The sequence below is a fragment of the Haemaphysalis longicornis genome, unplaced genomic scaffold, assembly GCF_048455015.1.
Source record: "Haemaphysalis longicornis isolate Haplotype H1 unplaced genomic scaffold, Haemaphysalis longicornis Haplotype H1 scaffold_10, whole genome shotgun sequence".
NCBI classification, from domain to species: domain Eukaryota; kingdom Metazoa; phylum Arthropoda; class Arachnida; order Ixodida; family Ixodidae; genus Haemaphysalis; species Haemaphysalis longicornis.
The window spans coordinates 64327256-64354335 of record NW_027526204.1 but is presented as its reverse complement, the minus strand read 5'-3'; the positions used below and the strand labels follow the sequence as shown (position 1 = coordinate 64354335).

The window sequence follows — 27080 nt, the reverse complement described above, 5'->3', positions numbered from 1 at the left end:
ACACCTTGTCATGCAGGGAAAGAATTCGCGCTGCTTGCGGATTCATAATTTCGTGTTCGAATTCAATTTGTACATTACTGCAGAGTTTCAACACCTAGGTTTAGGAACTTCTCTGACCGTGGTGTAGCATATCGCCCAAGGCGGACGCTTACTCCTATAGCCAAAACATACCTTCTGTAACCTTTTGTAACCTTCTGTACCTTCTGTAACCTTCTGTATACCTTCTGTAGCGCCTGCCCGTGTCTTCTTTCTTGTGTGTTGTGTATTTGCGCCACTCAGTATGTTCGTAAACCTTCTGTAAACACGAGAGCTTTCATTCGACGCACCAGTAACATCGAAAAAAGCCTCTTGGAAAAGGATCCCCATGCCCGACCCACTTCACCAGAGTTAAGACCTGCCTTCCTTTAGGATGCCTGAATTCCGTACCATTTGCAATGGACGCATCAGCGTCGGCCAGCGATATGTCCAGAGAGGCGATGATGTCTGCGCAGGGCTTACGCAGAGCTGTGCCCGCGCCCGTAGGGGGCCAGCAAGTGAAGGAGTCCCACGCTGATCGACAGTGTGCCAGCTCCTCGGGGAGGCTCAGTGGTTGGTCCAGGTGCCGTGAAGAAGCGGGTGTAGAGCCGTTACCGATGGTCGTTCCGGATTCCACACTTGAAGCTGCGAGTACACAAAGGGTGCATTGTAATCAGGAACGAAGCAGGAAGCGATCATACGGAGCACATATCAAAGACGTAACACAGGTTATTTTTATGCTGCCAAAGCAGTAGTTATGGTCACGGACGCCTTTTATCATGCAGCCATTGAATAGAGCAAAAGCAAAAGATGCACACGTAAAATAGGTAGGTTTATGGAAAGGAGCGTTTCTTCTAAACTTGGATGTAGGCAAGATGACCGTCTTTGTGTTTGGAGAGAGAGAGAGAAAAGACTTTATTCAAAGCGTCCGGCATGGGAGGGAGCAAATCCGGCCACGCAGGGCGCGGTGCTCCCCCGTCTTACACTACGTCTACAGTCCTATAGGCGTGTGTCGGGCCTAGATCCCGAGGCTACCGTGCTCGGACTACTCGGGCTCCCTCTAGGGGTTCCCTTTCGCCTCTGCAGGGCCAGAGCTGCCTCGAGCTGCTGGACGGCCCATCTCACGACAAAAAGAGCCATTGCAAGTACCTTGTCTTTGCACTCACTTTTTGGGGTCGGTTTCTATTCAGCGCTAAGATGCAAGTAGTCAAAAAGTTGTAACTTCATCGATTCACAGTCCAACTATGTGCAACGAGGGCCTGCCTCCAAACACTGACGTTTAAAGTTTCCAGAATTTGTACGTATGGCACAGCGCCAAGTGTTGAAACATTTAATTGTGGCCGCAAGTTTATTACAACTTTCTACAAGACATCAAGAGGCGGTGAGGACATTTTGCTTATTCATTTATTTATTTATTTATTTGGGAGTGCCCACCAACGCACGAGGCCTTCCTTGGGTGGTGCAGTACAAAAAGGGCGACAAACAGAAGAAACAAACAATGATACTGGTTGCGAGATGCAGTGAATCACGAAGTAACGTAGTGGCACCCCCCCCCCCCACACACACACACGCACACGCACACACGCACACGCACACGCACACACGCACACGCATGCACGCACGATAACGCGAGGAAGATATGAACATTGCGGTCTGGCACATTACCATGCCTGAAGACAGGTCTCATAAAAAGTACCGGCATCTGAAAACACTCAAGTTCTACTGGAGAAAGCACATAGCGCGCAGTTTCCCGGTGCATTCTTAACTCTTTCGTTACCGCGGGAAATTGACCAATTTTGAAGGGTCTAACAAAACATTTTTTCATGCTATACATATTGGTTAGGCACACATTGCAGTGACATACAATGCAGATTATTCCACGCGCTTTCCAACGACACCAGTTTTATTAATGTTTTCCTAAATAATGATTCCGAAAAAAATTATCGAATTCGAAATTTTTGTCCGCGCGTCGAAGAAAAAAGAAAAAAGTAAGTTGTGTATAATAAACCACGTGTAGTAGAAAAAATTTAGAATATACATTTTGTAGGTAGACATTTCGAAAACCCGTCCTAGAAAAAAAAATTGAGTTGCGCAGTACAATTTGTCAGATATAAAAGAAAATGTTAGCCCACGTGGTGCCCATGCCATGTGGTGAAGCCCAACCTCTATTTCAGGTTTTGCTATTTTGGATAGTTCTCTAGAAGAAATCTGGTGGTTTGACATTATTAAAGGCCCAAATTAGCCTCCACGTCATGTAAAAACACCTTGTCAATGATTATGACCGGCACAATATTGGAGGCAAGCAAGCGATATGAAAAAAATCCGCTTGGAGTTGAGAACCAAACTCTTTGGTGAATGCTTGTTGACGTTCTGATGATCGCTCATCAGTCAGAACTTTCATTTGCGTTTTATTATCATGTTCTGACTCACTATGGTAGCCCTGCTTGCAGGAATAAGGTACGATGCGCTAGAATCATGCCCAGCAAGCTTTCACCAAGCCGCCGTCGGGCTGTGAGGCGAGTTCAGCACTACGAGCCTACTACATTGCAGCGCCACCTAACAATTTTGAAAAGAAACAAATACAAGGCTGTTGGAGACTTTGTCAGAATAAACAGTACTACTAAGAAGCGACACTAGACTTCCGGAAATACCCTCGTATGAAACCGAAACTGGCCGGTGAAAAGCTGGCGGTGTTCAAGGCCAATTGGAAGCGTTCTCCTCGTCTGAACTGATACCCGACGACTTGGTGTTATCGTTTGACTTTCAGCGGAAGCTCTTATCGCAGAAGCAAGGCGTAGATAAAGTGGAAGCGCGAGCGGCATGCTTGTTTTGAGGAGCAGTAGCGGGCGACGGAGGCGCCATGGCAAATGAGCTTGTAGTTGGGTAACTGCGTAGCAGCGCCAAATATGAATTTCGCAATGCGAAAACGAAACCGAAACTGCTGGAAATTGGTTGAAAATGTCAGGCACACTTGCTAGACATGCGGGGGACCATCAGAAATAAGCTTTGGGAGAATAAAGCTGCCCCTTGTCCGAACCAAAGATTATTAGTGAATAGCTGGGGCCATTTTCAAGTAATTATCACCTCTCAATGCTGTCGGATAACAAAGCTGACCCCATTATTTGGTATTTGACTTGCCAGGAGCCTTTTGACAAAAAAAATATTATGGTAATGCAGCCTAACCACGACCTGCATCCTTTTTTCTCAAGTGCAGCAGCCACGCCCCCTTCGTCAAAAACACGCACACCTCAGCTCGCAAAAAACGCCGCCAAAAATCTCAGTGTCGCCGGAGCGGGAAAATTTAAACTGATTCTAAAAGGGCAATGCCTAGACTAATCACTGGCTGCATTAGGTGTACGAGAAACGACTACAACATGTCGAAATAGGCAATATAAATCATCGATCACCGGTCATCGATTTGAATAGGCGCGGTAACGAAAGAGTTAAAACAAGCAAGGCAAGCAATGGGCCCTTGTTTCCCCTTCCTCAAAGTAGCCAACCTTATACTCCTAAAATGCATACGCCGCTTGCGATCAGCACGATTGAGCATTTAGCCACTTCAGTGCCAATGGCTAAAATATAAAGACGTAGATGGAACAGATTAAAACGTCTCGATTTAATTACGCGGCTTCCCTAATAGGAACAAATATTTCATTACTTATGACTAGTCAGGGCGTCCGAAAGTTTCTGTCACGTTTGAGCGTTTTGAGAACACACAATACGCATGGGTGACTCACAGTTCCTGCTTTCTCCTCTAAATGGAAGTCTTTTTAGTTTTGATTACAAGAAAGATGTCTGACCTTCTGAGAAATTGAGCGGAAAGCCTCCGTAACGATTACTAAACTCAGGTTTATTTTTGGAAAACCTAAAATATTTGCAGCCAACAAGGAAACCAGGATTAGTTAAGGTGTAAGTGGAAGCGAACGAGTATGTGGCACAAGTAAATCTACGCCCTGTGAAACGAAGTCGACATGCTTGTTTACTGTTCACATTCAACCTGAAAAGTGGGAAAATAAAAAAATACCGTAAAATGCTGACGTCATATAATATAGGGCACCAAGATGCCCCACCAAAATACATTCACGGGACGGAAATAGAAAATCGACCATCTATAAACAGGTTTTGACCGCCTAAAGATTTTAGTTCGAATTATACTTATTGAAAAAAAAAAACACCATGGCTGTTTTCTTCGGGGTGCAATAAAATGCAAAATTCAGTGACTACCGCTGTCCGCATTCGCCCTTTCGCAATCCTCAAATATACGGCTACAAATAACGCACGCGGGCATAACGGGTTATTGAATAAGTGACGTAAGAAGATGCTCCTCTTGTAAATCACCCATCTAGCCAACGCACACATTTATCTAGAAGGTTTACATTCCGATGTCCCTTAAGCGAATTATCTCGCATGGAGAATGAAACAAGTTAAACCAATAAAAGTAAAGGGGAACTTAATTAAGTGGGTAGGAAAATAATAAAAAATACGGCAAATATTACTGTACTGCGCGAAAACAGTAAACTAAACGGCCCTAATGCAGTAAAAACAAATAATTGTTGAAACAGAAAGTACGGTTTCCCGACAGCTGTCATTCAATTAAAACACGTACCTGACGCAACATAAAGTACACTTTGCATGGATCCTTTATGTAATAAAATCACATACCTTGCAAAAAAAGGTAAAGTACGCTTTTCTTGATACCCTTACGTAAAGGAAACTCACAAATTGTAAAACATGAAGTGCACTTTGCCTCGAGCCCATGTGCCGTGGAAGCACTTTATCTTATTTCTTATTATACATTTAATGATCTAAGTCAGGAGCTAGCCAAGCACGTATTTTCAAGTGCATCGTTAAGACGACAAGGCCAAATATACAAACAACACGGCAACGAACTTGCTACTTTTGGAGATGGGAGTTCCTCAATAACCAATTTTCCTACTTGGAAGATTTCTCTCCTGGTAACGTCCATCTTTCTGCTGCAGCGCCTCTTTATATTAACTGATAAATGCCTTTAAAAAGACGCAGAACATTGATGGTGACAAATGGCTCTACCGGCCCCACTCAACGTAACGCCAATTAAAAGAGCTAGACCGCTCTGAAAGAAGCAGATATGCTAGAGGCGATCGCGCCTGCCAGATATCCTTTTGCCGACACAAATATACAGCATAAAGCGATCAACTCTTTCGTAAGCGTATTTGTTTTCATGGGGAGCAGGGAGGCTGGAGGATAGTATTTCCCTTCAACGGAGGTATAGGTGACACCCACGACAAGGGAAGATATGAGAAGCGCTCCTCGGGAATCGGGCATCCCGGAGGCTGTACGAGCGCTGTCCTTCATCGAAATACCATAGGAATACGTCATGTGTATTTCAACTGAGTGTTTGGAAAAAAAAAAGGTGTGAAGCTCCATCCAGTTAGTCAAAAAGCTGGCTGAATAAAGAAAGACGTTGCAAAAGTGGCAAACCCTGCGTACTTTTTAAACCTAAACGAATACTTCAAAAGTTGTTAGGGGATACAGTATAATACAGGGGTGGGTTAATATCTCGTCTTAAACTCTCGGTATTGTACTAGTCAACATCGCTGTCGGCGGAAAAGCGCAAAGAGGCATGTTTGTTGAGAAACGTTTTTGCTAAATTGCCGCTGGGGGGAACCTCTGACGAAGGGACAATAAAAGAACGCAGAGCCTACACGGCTAGGTTTTAAGACATTTAATTGTGAAATTCCACCGCTATCCGCTTACTTTCTCCATTCCTGTATGTCGTCGAACACGCACACAAAAATTGATCTAAGATAACTTATTTCTTTTCCACGTAAAACAACACGCGAAGATCACTTTGTTTTTCTCACTGAACATTCAGAACGGCTCAACGTTATCGATACCTGTTTGCGTGACAAATCCGATTCCGCGTGTTTTGTCGAAAGGGAATGCCTACGCACCGACGGAAATGCTTGACAGAGTACTTAAGTTTTCGTTGGGTATAAGTCACGTAAACGTCCGCAAAATGCCAGAAGGGCGCGTAACATTCGGTGCTTCCTTCCGAGCGCCGCCCTTTCTGAGCCCAACTGCCGCTTCTGCTCCAATCTTCTCTGGGGGCTGCTCCTAGAATTTATGCTTACGGTGACCTGAGATGCTGAAAAAATGGATCAGCATTAGCAGATCCTGGTGCCAGAACGAGATTCAGATGGTGTATACCGCAATTTCACTCCACGTAAACGAGCGACATAAGGCAAGGATGAGAGGTTTTACCCAATGACCCTTGATACGTGTGCAAGTGAAGTGTGCATGAATTGAGAAAACAATCTGACTGAGGGATGGTGCGCAAGTACGCGAGCAAGCCCCCAATAAAGTCTGCATCACCGGCCTGTCGTGAAGCGCTTCTGTTGGTTCTTCCCCAATCCCATACGCACGTATGTGCTTTGTTTCAATGTCCGGGCCTTGGTGGATTCCGTTTCTTTGCAACAGTTGAAGTCAAGTCAAACAAAACCACGTTTTTTTTAAGTTTTAGAAGGAGGCCTCAAATAAGGTGGAGGCTGGACCACTTGGGAAGGGGTGATTTATTTATTGATACTGCCAACCTTCCCTCGAGGGTCACAACAGGAACGAAGTACAACAGTGAGCACAAACACGAAACAGAAAAACAAGAGCAATCACAAAGCTCACAGCAAGCACGCAGGAAAACGGAATTGGCAGTAGTTTAGCCATGACTATGCTAAGCATCAATTTCGCTATCAAATGTTTTCACATCGTACTCTGAACAATATGGTGTGGTAAACGATTCTATTGTTCTATAGCATCCGAAAAAATTTCCACCGAAAAATGTCAGTGCAAGCCTTGATAGGTTTTATGGGAGCCTCATCATTCAATGCCGCGCTATGTTTTCCGGGAAGGCGTATGTACTCGTCTCTATGTATTTTTAATAGCCCTTGGATTATACGAAATATTGTTCTACGTTCTTGTTTTCGTCTTGTAATTTCCAGTAATTATAAATTGCACGAATTCAGCATATCAGTTACTGAATCCAGCCGTCCATATCTAGAGTACACAAACCGTGCTGAAAGCCTCTGAATTCGTTCTAACTTGGTGACCAAGTATTTCTGTTGAGGGCTCCAAACTACGGAGGCATACTTCAGTATATTAGTCGCATATATGTTTTGTATGCAAGCAGTTTAACGTCTTTTGGTATTTTATGCAACTTCGCTCAGAGAAGACAAAGTTTTTTGAATGACTCAGACCAAACCGATTAAATATGACACTGCCAAGTTGTTTGTAATTGTCGCCCCTACGTATTTAAAACGAAACGTTTTACAGAAAGTGTTGTTCCGGATGTTGTACTGAAAATTGAAAACGATTTTCTTCTTAGTGATATGTACATATGTTGTTTTCTTGAAGATAATTTTCATATCCCATTCGAAACACCCCAATTCCAATTCTTGAAGGCACTTGTTCAACTCGAGTTGTTTATCAGTACAGCTTGCATATAAATGAAACAGTAATCAGCATAAAGTTTCATCTGAACAGGGGGGTATTCAATGCTACTGATGTCATTTACATACATTAAAAACAAGAGCTGACCCAGCACGGACCCTTGAGGCACACCAGAAACACATCTAGTGTAGCTGACAAAGAACCATCAATCCTCCCCCCGTGCTTGCGGTTATTCAGGTAGGCGCAAGTTCAAAACAAAATTTCATCACATAATCTCATTTGTAGCAGTTTATAAAGCAGTTTGGTATGGTTGACAACATCAAAAGCTGTAGCAAAATCAATGCAAAGCACATCAACCTGTTGGCGGTCGTTTATAGCCGAGCTGAAATCATGAATTCTTCGAATCGATTGCGTCACTGTGGACTTGCCACTTCTAAATCCATGCTGACAGTCAATAAGTAATTGAGTAGCCTCCACGCGAATAATGATATGCTTTGCTATATTGTGCTCTATAACTGCAGGAGACGGACTTCAGGGACACAGGACGATAGTTGCTGATAATCGTTCGCTTGCCGGCTTTAAACAAAGGTATGACTATTGCACAGAGCCAGTCTTGTGGGATAGAGCGAGTTTTTAAAGATACAAGAGTTCGGGCCACCTCTGCAAAACTCAGCAAGGGCTACCGATAGACAAGCAGCCAGAATGAACTTGATCATCTTAATTTTTTAGCGGTTGATTCACCGGTACTGTCTTGTTCTACTCGCCAAGTAGACACTATTCATACCCGGCTGAGGCAGACTTCCTTTCATGATTTTAATCGATCCATGGATTCATTATAAAACACCTATGTTCCATGCGAACACAACTTCAGGATGCCATATTCAGCCTTGAACGCGCCTTTCTCAGTTGCAATTACGAATATCACTAATTGGAGCGGAACTATTCAGCGCTTGGGGAAAGAACGGTACAAATGCCGAGCAGGTCGAAAGGAGAAAAACACCGCGATTAACGGCACACAACCAAGGAAAGATAAGCTTTTGCGCTGGTGTGTTCTTGTGTCCCGTTCGTAAGGTCACATATCAATCTCCTGCGACGTTATAGCCATTCAACTGTTCTGAACTGAGTCCAGGCCACAGAATCTGCGTATTTTGCGTCTGGCGAAACGATCTTGCTTTGCCTTTCGCTTTGCCAGCTCATGTTGAGGCAAAATTTAGAAACCACGATGAAATTATATAGCGACTCAATAAGGCCTAGAATAAAACGTCATGATTGTACTTGCGCAAGATTGAATGAGTAGTTCGTAGACAACGAGTTTTGACACCCACTTTCGAAATAAGTGCAGCCGTGGTTGCATTGCTCCCGTGGTTGCATGCTCCCGTATGCCCGCATGCATGTATGGATTCCGCCCTGTTGCGCAAATCTCATGACTGAACAAAAAAAAAATCAAAAGGGCGCGTGAATTACGTATCGGGATTTGCTTTCTACCCTAACCTGGATCTGCCGCCGTCGTAGGAAGAGGCACTCGTTCGCTTTTCGACACCACGATCCGCTGCTGTCTATTTTCACTCCGACTGGGAAATCACACTTTCGTGCAATAGATGACGCGAAAAACAGCATTTCGCTAGAGCCCCTTTCCGCAGCTCCTCTGGGGAGCGAGAGTTGCGCGACCGTCCACTATCTTACAGTTCCAGTTGATTACACAGGCAGGGAGGAGCCACCCCTCCGCGCTTCGGCGAATGGGGATGGCCTGATTGCGTTTCCGGCTTCTCCCTTTCTCCGCAAAGACGAGAATAGATGCCTGAAGTGTACGCTCTTTCATGCTTACAACGCGTACGACATAGTCTGTACTTTAAAGGCGGTAGTCCGCCTTGGGCTAACTGTGTTGTTGTCCTCCAATAAAGTAGTTCCCTATGGGTGCGTCACCGGTATATCACGTGATACGCTGTAAATCGCATAACTGGGATAAGGCAAAGAAGCTTTAAAGATAGAGAAGCGAAGAACAAAGGTAGAAGCGAGAGGGCTGGAGGGGCGACTGAAAAAGAGGGAGGTCAACAGGGAAAGAACAGAATTGTGAAGAGAAACAGAAGAGAAGGTTGTAGATGAAGGGGTAAATAAATGACGGAAACAAGTAGAACAAAACGTGTTCGGGAGAGGGCGAGAGAGTGAATGGAATGAAGAGGTGGAAGGAAAATGGTGTCAGTGATAGAGTGAATGATAGAAGCCAAGGTAAGAAATATGTACGGCGGTGACATAAGTTGGGGAAGTGAGCGGAAGAGGATATTCAGGAGAAAACAGGACTAAGGAGAGAAGTACATGAGAAGTTAGGGGAAGCGGAGGCAGATTAGATCACAGCAAGTGGATTACGAATGGGGAAAGCCGATGAGCAGAGGGCGAGTGGGAATGGTTTGGACAGAGAGGGGAAGTATACGGGAAAAGGAAAGTGGAGGGGGATCCGCTAAAGAAGTTATGGGGTAAAGGAAGGTAACATTGATAGGGTTAAGGAAGAGTAAGGAAGGGGGGGATAGAGCAGAAGAGAGAAAAAGGCGGGGGTGAGCAGGGTATGCGTAGGACGCGTGGATTGAGGTGAAGACAACTTGGGAGGGCAATGGCCAGGATAAGGAGAGAGAAATTTTGTTACAAGATTCACTTCTGAATCTTCATTGGGGAGGCAGGAGAACGAGGTGGACAGATAGGAGGGAGTGGGACGAGGGAGAGGGGGAAATGAACGTGAGTGCACGGAAAGAATACAGTGCGGGAGTTACGTGGCAATGACGTAATTAAAACTATCATGTTTCGGAGTCATTTGTCCCGAAGGTAGCAGCAGCGCTGTTATTTCGATAGCCGTTTTTTACATTGAAGACGAGCGAGAGCGTTGGCTTCGTTCACGACACAGCACTTGGCTAGTGTGAAAATACTCCTCACGACGTGAGCGTCATTGGCACTGTTAAGGCCTTGAGGGCAAGGGGGAGGACATGGCGTATTTATTTCATTCTGAAGGACAAAGCAAGTGTACTGCTGTTATTTTACTAAAAAAATACGTGAGCCATAAAATGGCAGCAAAGCGCCAAGTTTTAGAGCGAATGAATTATCACAACTTTCACGCAGAAATATTTCTGTTCGCTTTGTTGGGGTACAATAGCGTCGGTGGTCCAACTGCACTTCGGAATAAGCAGAAAGCTAAAGCATGTATCGCGCCGGGAGCACATCACCCGTATACGCGTTAATTTCGGGCTCCTAGCTAATACGTTATTGCAAGGTTGAACGCACTGCCGGTATGTTCGTAAAAGAAACGGTGCATGCCAGAACGCAACTACATGTCACAAGTAGTTTCGAAATTGGGCAATACTATGTAAGTTGGGGGTGGCTAAATATAAGCCTGCTCAGTGAAGTCTTTCAAGCTTGCCATCGAAAACAACCTGCAAATCAGGCTACGCCAATACGTCTTCGAACACAACGCATGGCTTTTTGGCACTTAATAAACACGGCATGTGTAAGCTCGACAGAAGAAAAGCTACAAGGAAAGGACTGCCGGAAGGGAAGGAATTAGGAAGCCATACGGCCTGTCGCTTCGATGCGCGGAAGCCATTGAGACTGATGCACGACGTCTTCCTTCCTTATGATGATAAGTATGCGGAAAAACACCCCTCCTTAGCTCTGTACGGTGGTAGCAGTGAAGCACACAAACATCGTGTCTAGCTGTCATCCCTTGCACAAAAGCAGTACAACACAAAAAGCAGACCATGAACGTAAACACGTGGCGCGCTGCTGCGGCCCTTGGTCATGCAGGCGATGGATGGCCAAATGTGCCGAGCAGCCGCTCGAGCGCAGCCCAGCCATGCAAGCCTCGTCGACGGAAGAGGTGGCTTTCTGGATGGCATTGGATTACCCTTGTGACGTCATCAGACCGACACGCGGAAAGGAGTCGCGCAACTCTAGATCCCTACGGAAACAACATAGGGGCGCCATACTTCTTGCAGCTAGTGTTGGGCCAGGAAATCCTTTCCCCACCGCGAGAAAGACAAAAAATAGTCGCAGCGAAAACAGGGCACCGGCGTTTGTCGAGAAGGAAAACCCACTCCGACCTACTGGTCTACATGATGTACCGGCGACTGAGTCGTTCGAATATTCTCGTCTGTTCTCGCAACTTCTTCCGCTCGAGATAAAATGTCTATTGAACGAGCTTCGTCCGTTTGAACGGGCATCACCGGGTTTCCCGCAGCATTTACTCTTCAGACGATGGCCTACCCTACTTATTCGCTTCCTCCAATCCCCACAACTTCCCCTCCTTGGGCCACGTTCCCTCCTATCCGCATAGAACCCCTGCCTAAGAATATGAACCCCCTCAGGCATGCCACCCGCCGCTTTCTACGCAGTAAAGCCCTCACCAAACGTGTCTCTTTTCTAGAAAAGCAAGGATCAGCGGTATATTTTACAGACGCCAGTCATTTTTCCTCTACGCAAATAGTAACCGCAGCCTTTTCACGCCACTCGTCGCTGGTTTCCGCACAAACGCCTTTTTTCTTCCCGCCAGATGCAGCCTCCCTAGAAGAGCACTCCATCGCTCTTGCCATAGAGCATGCTGCTCTCACAACCTCCACCGAACACCCCATTTATATCTTCACAGATTCGCAATCCGCCATCCGAAATTATTTACGCTATACCGTCAACCCCTTTTCTTATAACCTTGTGACTGACACTCTCAACAGACAGCCTTCTCACCTCTTTGTCCTGGTATGGGTACCTGGCCATGATAACATGGACGGCCACACAAGAGTAAACGCGCTTTCCCGAGATCTATCCCCGGGGGACGTCTATGCTCTGGCCAACCTCATACCATCCCCCTTCCAATTGTCTTCATGATCGTGAGACCCGTAAATTCTCTTTTTTCCTATCGCCTCGCCCGCCAAGTCTACCCTTCTCCAGACCCGCGCCTCACTCGCGCCCAAACCGTTCTTCTCCGCCAGGCTCATACCCGCTCCCTCCCTGCTCACCACATTCTACATCGCATTCGCAAGTGCTCCGGTCCCCCAACCTGCCCTTCTTGCGGCGCATACCCCTCTATTCCGCACTCCTACTGGGACTGCCACCCCCCGAAGCTTCCCTCATCCCTCTCCCGCATCACCTCGTGCGACACTTGGCTGGCTCCTCCGCCCGGAACAGACGTCCGGGCCGCCCAGGAGGCTCTCTGCCTTCATATCCAGAAGATCTCCAAGTACGTTGTGGACTACTATGAAGACAGTGACGCCTCAGGATCCATCGTTTAGCTGACCTGGACTTAGGCCGGTGACTGGGCAATAAACGTTTTCTCTCTCTCTCTCTCTCTCTCCTCCTTAGAAAAGGCAACGCCGCCGCACTTTTGTAGCGTGCGTTCCATATCATCGGAAGCCGTAGAAAACTGGGCTTGGCGCGCTAGTGTGCATGGTTTTATTGGGTGCGTAATACACGCGTAACACCCCTCGAAATTTAAGTAGGGGTGCATTCTCCCTCTCTCACCACCAAATTTCGGCTTTTTTTCGCACACGCTGTGCACACTCCGCACCGGCGTATTAGTGTGTAAAAAAATAGGAAAGTGAGATAAGACATCCGAAATTGAATGGTATTTGCTGGCAGGATAGCTTTTCTTTTAGGTTCTATATTTTTTTGCTGCCGACGTATAATACCCGTACCCTTGAATAAATAAATAAATAAATAAATATATATATATATATATATATATATATATATATATATATATATATATATATATATATATATATATATATATATATATATATATATATATATATATATATATATATATATATATATATATATATATATATATATATATATATATATATATAGCAGAATAAAAAGATACGGGACGAGGGACTCGCTAAGGACACATATCAAGGTTGCAGTCGTCATTGCCAGTGCTATTCGGCTGTTTCCGAAACAATTAATAGTGCCGAATGACGTGTGTTTGTCATGTTTCTTTGATACAGTGATAAATATACGAAAATACAAGTCGAGAAAAAATCCGCCGTTTTTTCTCGGAGCGGCGGATTTTTTCTCGACTTGTATTTTCGTATATTTATCACTGTATCAAAGAAACATGACAAAGACACGTCATTCGGCACTATTAATTGTTTTGGAAACAGCAGAAAAGCACTGGCAAGGACGACTGCAACCTTGATATATATATATATATATATATATATATATATATATATGGCGAATCAAAAATGGGAAATGAGTGGCTCCGTGAAATATTACACAAAATAATTGTTGGCAGTCTAGAAAACCTCAGAAAGCAAAGGGGAGGTCGTAATGGGTCATAGAAAAAGATGAAGAATTTTTTGAGTCAGAAAGAAAGTGGTGAAAAAACCCACGACCTCCAGAATAGCGGTGTGGTGCGATCTGAGTTCAAGGTATGTATGTATATATATATATATATATATATATATATATATATATATATATATATATATATATATATATATATATATATATATATATATATATATATATATATATATATATGCACATAAGGTAAGTAGGTAAGTAGAGACAAAGCCACACGAGAAAAATTCCTGCACAGCGCAGCGCCGACGCTGCAAGTGTTGACAAACGGCGAAACCACATCGCCGCACGTTAATGCAGCAGACGCAACGCGAATGCATTCTCCTTCAAGCCAGTGGCGTCCTTTTCCCTCCAGCTTCCTCACGAAGCTCTAAACCAGGCGGGAGGAGGGAGAGCGCAAACACTACCACGGCTCATGCACGCTTTTTCCTCTAATGCACGCTTGGCGACGTTGTTGCTGAAGGCTGAGTGTGGTGTCACGTCCACGCGCATGTGAAGAACGCTCGTAACGTTTCCTCCCAGAAGCCGTCCAAGCTGTTTCTTTAACTACGCACCACGACACTGCTCGGGGCTAGACAGCGGCCTTCGCGGTCGTAGTAAGCCGAATTCTTCTTCTGGCGGGAAGTGCTTTTTGTGGCGTCGACGCGTAAACATATTCTCCGCACTGCTTACTCGGTTAACGTTCGTTTATGTTGCTATTGCGGCCGAGCAGAAAATATACGCGTATTGACAGCACTGAGCCGACACGTTCTGCTGAACTTAATGTCTTCTGGCGGTTTACTCCACCCCCCACCCCCTCCGCCATGCACACCGCCTATGGTTTCTTCTCACACAGAGCCCCACATAATAGTTCTGTGCATCGGACTGTAATATTGCGCGCATGTGTGGAAAACGCACAAGCGCTAACACGCGGACGCATTGGGTGACATTTTTTTCTAAAAATCGGCCGAATGTCTCCTCTCGAGCTGATCTTGTCTGATCATGTGCCCGTGGGAGTGCGTTCTTTGAATATAATTCCTAATGCACGCACGCGAGCGTATGTCTGACAAGTTATCCGTTACTATCGATTACTATCAAGCGAGGAACGAGACACAAATTCAGATAGTCCATAGATTTGCACTGTCAACCACAAGAACAAATACATCTCGTGTAGTCTTGGTGTTGTTTATAAAATACCTTTGTCTTGTGGTCAGGTTTATGTTGGCCGAACGGGCCGTTGTGTAAATGTGCGTTTGAGAGCGCACTTCAATTCTTTGAAAGGCACACCTACATCTCATTTGTCTGATCACTGTCGTTCGTTTTCTACGCGCTCATGTCAGCCCCAATTTGAAAAAAACGGTCTTACTGTTCCGTCATTCTAATCAGCTAAAGCGCGAAATAATAGAAGCGCTATATATAAACAGGCTTGGTGACGAGTGCATTAGTCAGGCATCCGTTACTTTGCATGATAAAGAAGTGGCTTATCTTGCTTGTGCTTGACATTATGAAGAAGAAAACAAGTTTCTCCCCTTTTTTTCGCTATCAGTGTTGGTATGGCACAGATGTTAGCGCATGCGTCGTTTGAATGTTTTTTATGTATATATGTCTTTCCGGTCAAATAAAGTTTTCAGCTGATAATCAGCGCTCGTCCTGTCTGGTTCCTTTCCTCGTGTATTTCATCCTACCGCGCTGTTTTTACATCATGTCGGCCTACCAACTCGCCGAACTTTCCATCCTGCTATCAATTACTAATTGGGCCGGAAACCCCCTTTCCGAATCTCCACGGAATGAGGCGACGAAGCACATTAGACTACGTTCAGACTACCCACGTAATAGCCACATCATGATCTATGGACGTAAAAAAATTTCCCCGCATTTCCCCGAGGGGAAGAATGTGAAAGTGCGAATGCACGAGTTGAATTTGCGCGGTTCGGTAATGTTCGCGAAAGAGAGATCACACACACACACACACAACTACAAAGAAAGAAAGATGCATTTATTCACAGACACCTATTTGTGTTGTCGTTGTACTTGATTGCTAGAGCGGATCTCAGCTTTGAAATTTCGTGTCAGTACTCCTTTAAGCGGGTGCATTAGCCCTTCTCACGCCCGATTCCTGGCCAATCCCCCACGTGGGTATGTGCCATGTCAGCGGCCAGGCAGCGCGCGCCCATCTCCCCCCGTTGCCAAGGAAGACGAGGAGTTTCCTGGCCAATCCCCCACGTGGGTATGCGCCTGTCAGCGCCCAGGCAGCGCGCGCCCATCTCCCCCCGTTGCCAAGGAAGACGAGGAGCGCGCGCACCCGCAGCGGTTGCTATGTGGACGGACGGCGGTCACCGGAATTCAGGGTCGCTTATAAAGTGCATTCGCACTTAAAAATGGCGTGTCGCGCAGTTCGGTTGAATGAAACGTGAAATGGCGTCATTCTTTAAAGTTATTACTACAGTTTCGGCATCAGCCTGAACCCGGCGTTAGGTGTTAGCGACTCGGCGTTACAGCACTTAACCGCAATACGTTCCAGCCTTCTTCCAATGTTTGATACCATCGAGAAAAGCACAGAGAAAAAATAAAACCTGCAGTGATGCCAATAAGAGCTTCACATGAATCCATTTTACGTGGAAACACTTCCATAGCTATGACTGCGACTTAGCAACACAGCCAATATTTCATGTACTCAGTAGTACACATCTATTATCATTATAGAGTAACATGGAGCATTCTCCTAAACTTTTTCCTAAAGCACTAACTCTCACTACCTTGAACAATACTTACCACCTCAGTGACGCTCACGGGAAAAAATGTTGCTTACCAGTAAAAGGACAATGAGAGAAGCAAGACAGAATTGAGGAAGCAATAAAGCCGCCTCCCAAAGTTTCCGCGTTTCTGTCAAGTTTTACGACGTAAACCGCTTTTCCGCATTGAAACAAGCTCCTTTGTGGGGGCCGCATTTCGCACGCAAATTCATCGCCTCAACACAAACCACGCTTCTGTTTCTGTATTCTTGGCAGCTTAGGTTTCCTTCCACTTCACAGCGTTCATCCAAACACCCTTGGTACATTTTATAACTAGAGGACGGCCGTCAAGCCCGCATATAAATGAGAGGCAGCACGCTCCTTGTGTGTGGTAATCAAACAAAAGCACCAGCGCCTGGCTTTATGCAGCAGGCGCTAAACCAGAATTTTCGCACAAACACGGCGCGGAACACGCGCTGTTCTTAGCTGCGGGTGTTTTCTGTACAAAAGAACCGACCCGTATTTGCGATATGTGTAAAGTAGGTACATAACGGCAAGCACAAATGAGTATGCTGTGTCGACGTGGAACACTGCACACACTAGAGCAGCATTTCTTTTTTTTTGGCAACACAGGCGTGTCAGAACCAATTCCAGCTACTCTGCGAAGGCTCTTTCCCACAAAGGACGCCATCTCTTCATGTTAAATATGACCCGGGTTGAGTTTTTTTCTTCATTTGCAAACTTTTGCGCGGTATACTGATTGCAACACCGAAACGACCACAGCACTCAAATAGGCGACAGTGGCCCTACGAGTGAGATGAAGATGATCCATGCGAATATCTCTGCTTTTCTTTCAGAAATATATTCGTACAGCTTGATTGTCTACCCAGTAGAGCTGTACACGAAGAATTTCAGAAGACAAAGGGCACATCAATCTAATGCATAGCAGTGATATTGTGGCGCCCATTGTTCTGTTGATTTAATATTTCAATTGCCTATGATTTATATCTTGCCCCAAATGGCGAATCACCGAAAAAATCCAAAATATTCTTGCAACGAAAGGAACGGGAGGCGACCCAATTTTTCCCTTTCGTTTACGCGTGGGGTCTTTGTATCCCTCGAGAACGTCAGTGCGAATATAACGGACGCAATGGCTGAATGCCAAACCACTTTCGCATTGAAAGCCAACCAGTGTAGCGTCTCGGCTTGGCGCACTTTGTGAATAACTGCCTTAGGCGGCTACTGGGCCACAATATTCTCTTCAATGACGAAGGCTGCCTTCAGAAAATTTGCGCCAATGACAACGACGCTGGTAAAGAATAGCTGCGTAGAGTTTGGAGAAATTTAATTATTGTGCTGTGAACTGAGCTGTTTCGGCGTCTACGCCTTTGTATCTACAGAAAGCAATTTAGTTAGTTCAAGTGGGGTGGCGGAAGCTCCGTTGACGAGTCAGACTGGTACGCCAAATTTTTAGGCAGATCGACTTAAGGCGAGAAAAAAGTGGCCGCTTCTCTGCTACTTTGGTCGCAAATGTCGACAAAAGACGATAGTATTTGTCGACATTTGCCAAGTAAATACCTCGTTTCGCTTTCCCGCTCACCTCTCATGTTGTTCCTCTTGTGTCGCACTCCTCCCAAGGTAAACACGTTAAAGGTTTGCTCAAGTCAATTTATATTTACCGCATTTCACTGCTCCAGGCGGGGTGCCTCGATGCCAGCGCTGCCCGTACGGCGGAGACGCGTCTGAATCGAGGCGCCCTACTTCAACGTTTAAAGAAACGCGTTGCCCTAGTCCAAGTGCGTTCCAAGCAGAACGTGGAACCTATCTAGTGGAACCTTTCGTAACTGCTGCCGCTTGAATTCTTAAAATGCCGCCAGAAGCTATAAAGGCGCGGGCGACATTGTAAATTTTTTTTGCGGTAGATGTATTTTATTTCGCAAAAATCCAGCATCTATGAATTTTTTATAAAGCAACACTGGAAATATTCCTTGTGTATTAATTTACCCGCCGCGGTGGCTCAGTGGCTAAGGCGTTGCGCTGCTGTGCACGAGGTCGCGGGTTCGATTCCCGGCCGCGGCGGCCGCTTTTCTGATGGAGGCGAAAAGCAAAAACGCCCGTGTGTACGAGATTTCGGCGCACGTTAAAGATCCCCAGGTGGTCAAAATTAATCCGGAGCCCTCCACTACGGCGCGCCTCATCGCCTGCGTTGCGTCGGCGCGTTAAACCCTACAATCAATCAATTGTGTATTAATTTGCTATCTTATATTTGCGTATTGTCTTGTTCATCTCCAATAATGTTGACAAGCATGAACATAAAAACCGGACTTAGACGTTTAGATTTCGCTGTGAGTATATAATACTATTGCGCAGTTCCCGTTTCACTTTTGCCGGGTGCTGAATCGAGTCACAGATAGACATACAGACAGACCAAAATTTCTGAATTTAAGTATCCCAGGAAATACTCTCGTCTTTAAAAATAACAGCAACAACTTTGGTTTGTCTGGAAGGGGTGCCCGAGCGTGGAATTGGTCGTGCTTTTCCACGTAGATATCTGTGCACACACAGGTGCGGTAGCCGAGCGCGAGAAATATATGCAAGTGCACATTTTCGCCCCCGCCCCCCTTACCCGCAACGGGTGACGCTATTGAGGCATCTTCGATCTTTCCCCGCGCATTCAGTGAATTCACATCCATCCGATGTTGTTTTCGCCAAGCTTTACTAAAGCCAGGAGTCTTTTGCTATATGGATTACTTAATATTTTGTATCCGAAAGGTGTACACAAAGGACATTCTATTATGTTTGAATAATAAAGCTGGATAGTCTTAAATTTCTAAGATAGAGTCCACCTTCTGGAGAGATAGAGAAGGCACTTTAGTGAAACTGCAGAGAGTTCTGCCGGCGTTTGCGATTGCCTACATGCTTCTCTGCTAGGGGTCGGGAATGTAGGGAACAAAGGCCCCAGAAAGAGGTGGGCAGAAATCAAAAAAGGACACTATGGTAATCAATCAAAAAGCGAAGCCTTTTTGCACGCGATTGACCCAGAGTTGAAATCAAGACTTCCAAGACATCCAGGAGTTGAAATCAAGACTTCCCTCATGGCCTATAACTGTGCTTACACCATGTTACCGTTTTCGCCTCCGACTGCCGACCAACCCGTACTGCGACAACTGTTCTTCTGTAGAAACCGTTGAACAGATTTTACTAGAATGTGTTGCCTACTCGGCACCAAGATCCAGTTTTTTAAAGATACTGAACGCCTAGATCAAGGGCCGGCAACTCTGAAGACTATCCTATGACCATGGAGTTGCCCTCGAAGCAGCGTCAGGCTCTAAAAAGTTTGTTTTCTTATTTGGAGAAGATTGGTCTCATTTTAAAATTGTGAATTCTGTGACACGAAATGAAAAATAGTGTTACGAATCGGCCAGCCGCCGTACTTTCCCGCATCACTCCTCGGCTGTGCGGCGAAGCCACTGCGTGCGTCTTTGAAAAGAAGTCCCACCTTGTCGGTGACTCATGTTTTCATGCCGGGACAAGCCTGGGTCTCCGTTTCAAAACTTCGGCGGCTGCCGGCGAGGCTCGTCTCAACGGTCTTCAAGGACACAGAGGCCCCGCGATCGCAGCGGAGTCCTCCTCTCTCCCCTCTCTCGGAATCAGCGCGCGCCGCTGCTACTGACTGCTTACGAACTCTGGAAAGAGTGTTCTGTGTGTCTGTGACGTTCATGGCGTGTTGCCGCTTGTTGGCGTTTTGACCGTTGCGCTTTTGGGTATAAATAGAGGCCCCGCAAGCGCTATAGCCCATTCCTGTTTGAGCAGCGAATCATTGCTGTCACTCTGCTCGAGTCCCGTACTGTTACCTCGCCCGTCGGGGCATTGTTTTTTGGCTTTGGCTCACCTTTCGCTATGAAGTAAATAGTTACGTTAGCCTTCGGCTTCTGGACTTCTTCACGGCTGCAACAGCGGCTGGCCGCTCGCTTTACACCACGCTACCACACGTATGCCGGAGGCGACAGAGCTCGGCTCGGGTCGGCCCACCCGGTCGCAACAACTGGTGTCAGCGCTGGGATGACACCGTCGCAACAACTGGTTGGCAGCGGTCGGATGGCAACTTCGTAAAGGGTGGTTTCTTCTTAGTCCGACTGAGCCCGACATGGTCCGACTGGGCCTGTCGTGCCCTGTCGGAGAGGCCCTGTCGGGCCAAGTTGGACGCCGAGGCCGAATTCGCTCGGCGAGCGAATTCATCCGGCTGAGCCGTCCGGCTCGGCCATCCGACTCGAGTTGGCTCCGCCCATCGGCCTTCGCCAACATGGCAGCGGCGAGCTGCGGGGACGGTGTGCGTCGCACAACTTGATTGTGATACCAAAACGACAAGCACTTGCAGAAGTTACGACAGACCACCACGGTCCTGAGGCGGTACTGCGATACGCGTTTATCGTTCGTCTATTTCAAATGTTCGCGCTTTGTGTGGAGCCGAGGTAGAAAAGGCACCAGTACCAGCGTCTGAAGAGTGGTGCGACGTGTTTTCGTTCTCTATCAAGTGTGTAGAGAGACGCTCGTCGCGCTCATCGCTAGCGCGAGACGACCGATAAGTTCAAATTCATCGTGGCCCCGCTCTCGCGCGCTCCGAGCTGTCAAGGTCTGTATCCGCGCTTGGATCATCGATAACGTTCGAAATACGGTCACTGAGTGAAAGCAACGCGCAGTGGCGGTCAGCGCTTGTGTACAGTGCAAGTTTTTCATATCAAGTGTGTACGCCGTGCTGTTATCTGTTTGATGTGTCGAAGTTCGGCTCTCGCGATCAGCCGTGTGTGGTACGTCGCAGTTCTCCCGGAGTTGAATGTGTGTCTTTCAAGCTGCGGCGCCGCTAGCTCCGATACTGCAAGAAACACGTCGCATCCGAGGGGTGCACCTTTTACATAACTTTCCCGATGTATATCTGCGCAGTTGGTAGCGATGTGTGGCGTGTTTCTGCGTTTTAAATTGTGAGGGTGTTCCCAGTGCTTTAGTGCCGCTGGTGGACTGCAGCGTTCCCAAACCAGCGTCGTGAGTGATCCGCTAGTTCGCCTATTCTAGTGGCCGCGTGGTGTGGTGACAAGTGTGTTTTGTGCAGCAACTGCAGTGTGTGTTCAGGCTGTGCTATTTTTTTTCGCTTTCAGCACTGCCTGGTTACGTTACGTGTGCTTCATGCGAGATGCTGTTTCCGTTTGGGACTAGTTTTCGTGGTCATTTCACTTGCAGCTGTTGCTTGTTTACGCATGCCGCGTATAGGCGCTAGGTAAAGCTTCCATGCACCACTATCTGAAAAAGTACCTTTACTAATGAAGCACATGGTTATTGTAATGTAATGATGCAGTCATGACATATTCCTGTGAGTAGTGTTTACACACCAGGTTCACAAAATGGTTTCTATCATAAACCTTTTCAAATGCCCATTTACGCTTTTGTTATAGTTGTTTGCTTTAAGTCACACCAAAGTTGGCTATGTTGTGGTCTTCCCTGAACTCTTAAAATGCCAGCACTGTCAATCATCAGTGAACATTCTTAAAGCTGAGTCGGGGATAATTCGTGTTCCGTGGGCGGCACACGTGATTTCTTTTGAGAATCCCTTTTTGCTCCCAACATATCCAGTATCGTTCAGCTTGATTAAGCTCGTCGGATATGAGGGGTCCTAATTTGCTGCTTTGTTGTTTGGTTCTAGCGATGAACTGAAAAACCCGAGCTGTGACTCTGATTAGCTTTAAGATTTTGCCGTAGTGTTCCAGATCGATCACGCCCGACTCACTAGGTGGCGATGTTGCCGCTGGCAATGATCTTGTTTTCTTCCTTTCCCCTAGTTCGATTTCATCGTATATCGCTTTCGGAACCACTCGTTCCCAATATGCATGCGGGACAAATCCACAGTGCTTTGCTCCGCTACAGTGCGTTTTTGGCCAGCTGCATGGCTGGGATTTCGCGTGCTGGATTTTCTCTTCCCATGTAATGTCTACATACGCACTTGTCCGCGAGGCGTTGAATTTTAGTGACTCGGTTGCGTGCGAATTGCCTCCAGCGGCCAACATCTTCATGAATCCAATAGAGTGCTGTTGTTGAATCTGTCCGTAGGTAGATGTTTGATGGCTGTTGCTTGAGGGCTTCCAAAATATAGCCACACAATCGACCAGCGAGCAGGCATGCCATCAGTTCCAGTCTCGCCAGTGTAATTTCCTTGCCTGGTGCAACCCTTTGTTTGCTTACTAGAGTTGTCGATCTTGTACCGTTTTCACCCTCCAGGGTGAAGTAGGCAACTGCCTCATATGCCATTGGACGGGTATCAGCAGAAATGTGAAAGCAGTTCGTCCTACCTCCATTTGTTTGTGACCTGTAGTACCGGGGTACTTGAACCTCAGGAAGATAGGGAGTCCGTCTAGCTACACCTTCCAGGCCGCCGTGCTGTTGTTAGGTAGCGTGTTGAAGTCGATGTTTTTACGCCACACTACGTGGAACAGGACCTTGGCATGGACAATGAAGGGAGAAAGCCCCCCCCCCCCCCCTTGAACCTCAGTGCAAACGACAAGACGCAGTAAGATAGAAACAGGACACACGAAGCGCTGCTTTGTCCGGTCGTTTAGGCTAGGGTTCAACATGCTTACCAACACTTCCAAGTTTTCACGTTGCGCCCTAGTGGGTCACATATCCACGCCGTTGTTTGTAGCATGGGCCAATTTGTGAATGGTTCTATGCCATGAATACAATCCATACATGGAGAGAATGTTAAGTGGTCGGCACAGGGGTCCCACGTACGTCGCAAAACCTTCAGCACACCCGACAAATAAACGAGATGCATGGTAGCCCGGGAGTCACGTTGAAATCACTGGCGTAGCATTTTACCACTTCAAACATTTCAGTTGCATTTTTGTACAGCTTCACGGCAGCTTTCTCGCTTCCAGCTCCTGTGAGCACGTCATCCGTGTATGTCTCACAGTTTGAGGTTACTGCTCTTTGTTTAAGGGGTGTTGAAGCATTTCGGAAAGTAGAAATGGGTTAGCCATCACTCTGAAAGGGATGCGGGTCATACAGCAAGTCAAAACTGGTGAAAGTGGTACACCCGGTTTTGTTATTGCTTGAAACCACAGGAAGCGCAATGCATCTTTGTCCACCGGTTTTATGCCAACCTTTAAAAATGTTTGTTTGATATCCGACCCTTGCGCCACTTGGTGTCTTCGGGAGTTCAGCAATAGGGTGTATGCACTGGGCTTTTGACCGTGCAGCAATGCTACCTACAGGACGGCCCCGACACCATATCCACGGTTGCATTTTGCCGTGTAGGCAGCATGTTTCCCGATGCAAAACGTGGTTTGCGGCGTGGTGTTGGTAAGAACGTTCGCGTGGGCAGCGTTTTTTTCTGCGTGATTCGTGGGTTTGCGAATGCCTTGTCACAAGGAGTAGTCAGCATCGTTTTTGTTTCGAAATTTCGGACTGTGCTGTTCACACTTCCGCAACCGCAGATCCGAAAGCAGGCCGCACAACAAAAGCAAGCGTTTCGCTTTTTTTTCTGTCTTGAAGCGGTAGCTAGAGCAATGCTTGAAGACGATCTGACTTCATGCAACGAATTCGCAAAGAAGCTATCGATGATGGGTTTAATCAGTACCGAATCAGGCATGCCCATTTTATTTTAGGTGGAGGCGACGGCCGTCAAAGCTTTCACCTCATACCTTGCACATGCTTGTAACACGATGTGTTAAGGTAGCCGGCATACTTTATCAATGAGGCTAACCCGACTGGGCATCTAGCTGCAGCCTTGTCTACTTCTAGTGTTTTTAGATGAATACGTGTACATGAAATGCAACCTTTTTTTAGGTAATTGTGGGCATCCAACTCTTTTGTCGTCTTCGAATGCTCTTTAATGACCAAGCGCGTTTTGTGCTTATGCACTAAAGCATGACGTTGGCTATACAATTTGACTACTTCAAAAACAGCGCAGAGATGAAGACTTATGGATTGACAAACTAGAGCAGTATGGTTTATCGCTTGTCTCTGCGCTGTTTTTTTTGCAGTATTCAAAGCGTCTTCCATAATCTTGTTTTGCTTATAATTTCCACCTTGTCTACATAAAAAAAACACTTGGAAATTATCGGTCGAATCTTTGTCGACGTGGCTGCACCTAATTTTATATACATATGTCGCGATTGCTTCTACCCAGAAGCTCTGCCGTCATTGGGAGCTTAGGTAGACGACAGTCATACGTTCAACACACCAGAACACTGTTGCCAGAGCACCTCATCGTCTCTCGCACTCCCCAAGAAGCGCGCAGCATGCCTGGGTGGCTAGGTAAAGCCAGTACCTCGTCCCACACACCGCCACCATAACAAATATTGTTGCAGCTTTGGGTGGAAAAATTTTCATAACTCGAGACACGGTCCTTTGAAGTAACACAAAAATATGAAAACCAATGCATGGGGATCACACGGAGATAGTGCAAAGCAGACTACGTTATCAGCGCCTGTCCAACGGTTAGACAGGTGCGGACAGCGGTGCAGAGACCACTGCGCAATGTTTCAAGCATGTGACGAAGTGAGGTGAAAGCTTCAAGGCCCGTCGTTTCCACTTGAAACGAAACGGGTGCAACAGATTCAGTACTGATTAGTCCCATTATTGATAACTTCATTGCAAATTCGTCGCATGAAGGCGGACTGTCGTCAAGCAGTGCTCTATCCTTGGCTCCGAAGCAGAAAAAAAAGAGCGACACGCTTGCTTTTGTCATGCAGCCTGCTTCGGATCTTCGGTTGTAGCAAGCGTGCGCAGCGCAGTCTGGAATTTCGACGCAAAAGCAATGCTGACTACTACTTGTACCAAGGCATTCGCAAACCCATAAATCGCTCGAAAAAAAAAAACGGTGTCCACATGAAACGTTCTTGCCAACACCACACTCCGAACCACATTTCACATCAGGAACGCCGCGGCCCATGCGGCAAAATGCAACCGTGCAGATGGCATCGGTGCAGCTAAGCAAATAGCACCACCACGCATTCGAAAGCCCATTGCACACGCCGATAGACTGACTAAATCGGAGGTAAGGTTCAGTCCACTTTCAAAGTTGTTGAAATATTTCGGTGAGTTACTGTGCGATGAGGCGTCAAAAACCACCTGAAGCTTGTGAGAGTAACGTGCAACAGCCTAGTGCAGCATGTAGTAAACGGCATCAGCTTCACTCGTTCTGTCCGTAAGTTTTGCTATCCCTAGATGGTCGTAGTTTCTGATCACGGCGTTGGTAGACCTGGCACAATTCTGGGGAGTTTAGAAAGTGCCTTATCAAGTGGTATAGTGACATTGGCTTCCAAGGAAGCGCCTTCTTCTAAAGTCCATCCATTTGTTTTATGGTCCCGCAAAACACAGAAAAATACAATAGAGGCGTGAAAATTTCTGAAATTTCAAACACTTTGCGAATGCTGTTTGCTATTTGATTTGCACTTTTATCATTCAAAGTGCTGAATGTTTTCGAGTATTGAAAATTTGGGAATAATTGAGCAGTAAAAGTTGGCTCTGCCGCATAACATTCAAACTTTCTAGCTTCACTGCATGGCATGCCCTCTTTCGTTGATTTTTTGCATGACGCTGAAGTTGTGCAAAAAAGCTTAACACGCGGTCATACTATCACACTTAAAAATAAATGAACAGGTGTATACCAACTGGTAGAGGTTTCAGAAGTGTCAAAGGCGGTGGCGGTCAAGACCATCGCTAATGACATCAAGGTTTTCCAGGCTTTAACACACCATTTCCTCACTTCTCATTTTTATTCCACTCAGTTTTTATGTGTACCAACTTTCAGCCTTTTGTCCACCTGCTTGAGGGTCTAGCTTCATTCAACAGCAGAAGATCAGAAAATAAACTAAAAAAATTACTCCACAAAGTGAACACCCTCTTCCAAAACGCTTATGCAGAGGCTGGACGGGCTGCAGAATGCAGAACGCCCTTACTCTATGAAAGAGAACAAGTGTCATCTCTTGTGCTACTGCACGCAGCATGCAACCCAACACGAAACAGCGAAAAGCACTCTTGTGCGATTGCTACGAAAAAACTTTTCAGAACTGAATCGCTTTTGTGAACTGTAGCAGTCATGCTGACACTGCGCTACGGGCAAAGGCTCTAGATTGGTCGACATTCTATAACTTTGAGATCCTGAGATCTGTTATCCTACTACTGCCATTTTTTCAAATGTTCCCGATTTATTTCATTCTCCCTCTTATTCATTGTTTCTACGTACCCTTTCCACATTTTTTTTGTCATTTCCTGTGTTCACCCTATCTGACGCAGCAAGCAACGCCATTTGTGGATCTAATGTCTTCAGTATTCATTAAAGCTTTCTCTTTCCCAAATCATTTATCTAACATCACTATCATCGTCTGGAAGGCTCCCGCGCAATTACAGCTTTCAGCCCCATTTCTTTCAGCAATGGCCTCGGTCTGCCTTGCGTGGTTCTTCCACTACACCATCCCTGTTGCACTAAGCTCATGTGCTTGCGCTTCGTGCATAAAGTAACCGACAGGTGTCCTGAGCTCGAGAATGCCTAGATTGGGCTGTGTGTCGACCTGCCATTCCACGTGCAGAGGCACAAAT

General features: G+C 46.2%; 1 protein-coding gene across 1 annotated transcript in view; it reads right to left on the bottom strand.

Annotated features, from left to right (window-relative positions):
• The window catches only part of LOC144158648 (corticotropin-releasing factor receptor 1-like), a 140602-nt gene that overhangs the window by 31641 nt on the left and 81881 nt on the right, over nt 1-27080 (bottom strand). The window contains exon 2 of the mRNA XM_077689683.1: nt 427-660. Within this exon, the coding sequence (XP_077545809.1) occupies nt 427-660 (234 nt within the window). The remainder of the gene's footprint in view (nt 1-426; nt 661-27080) is intronic.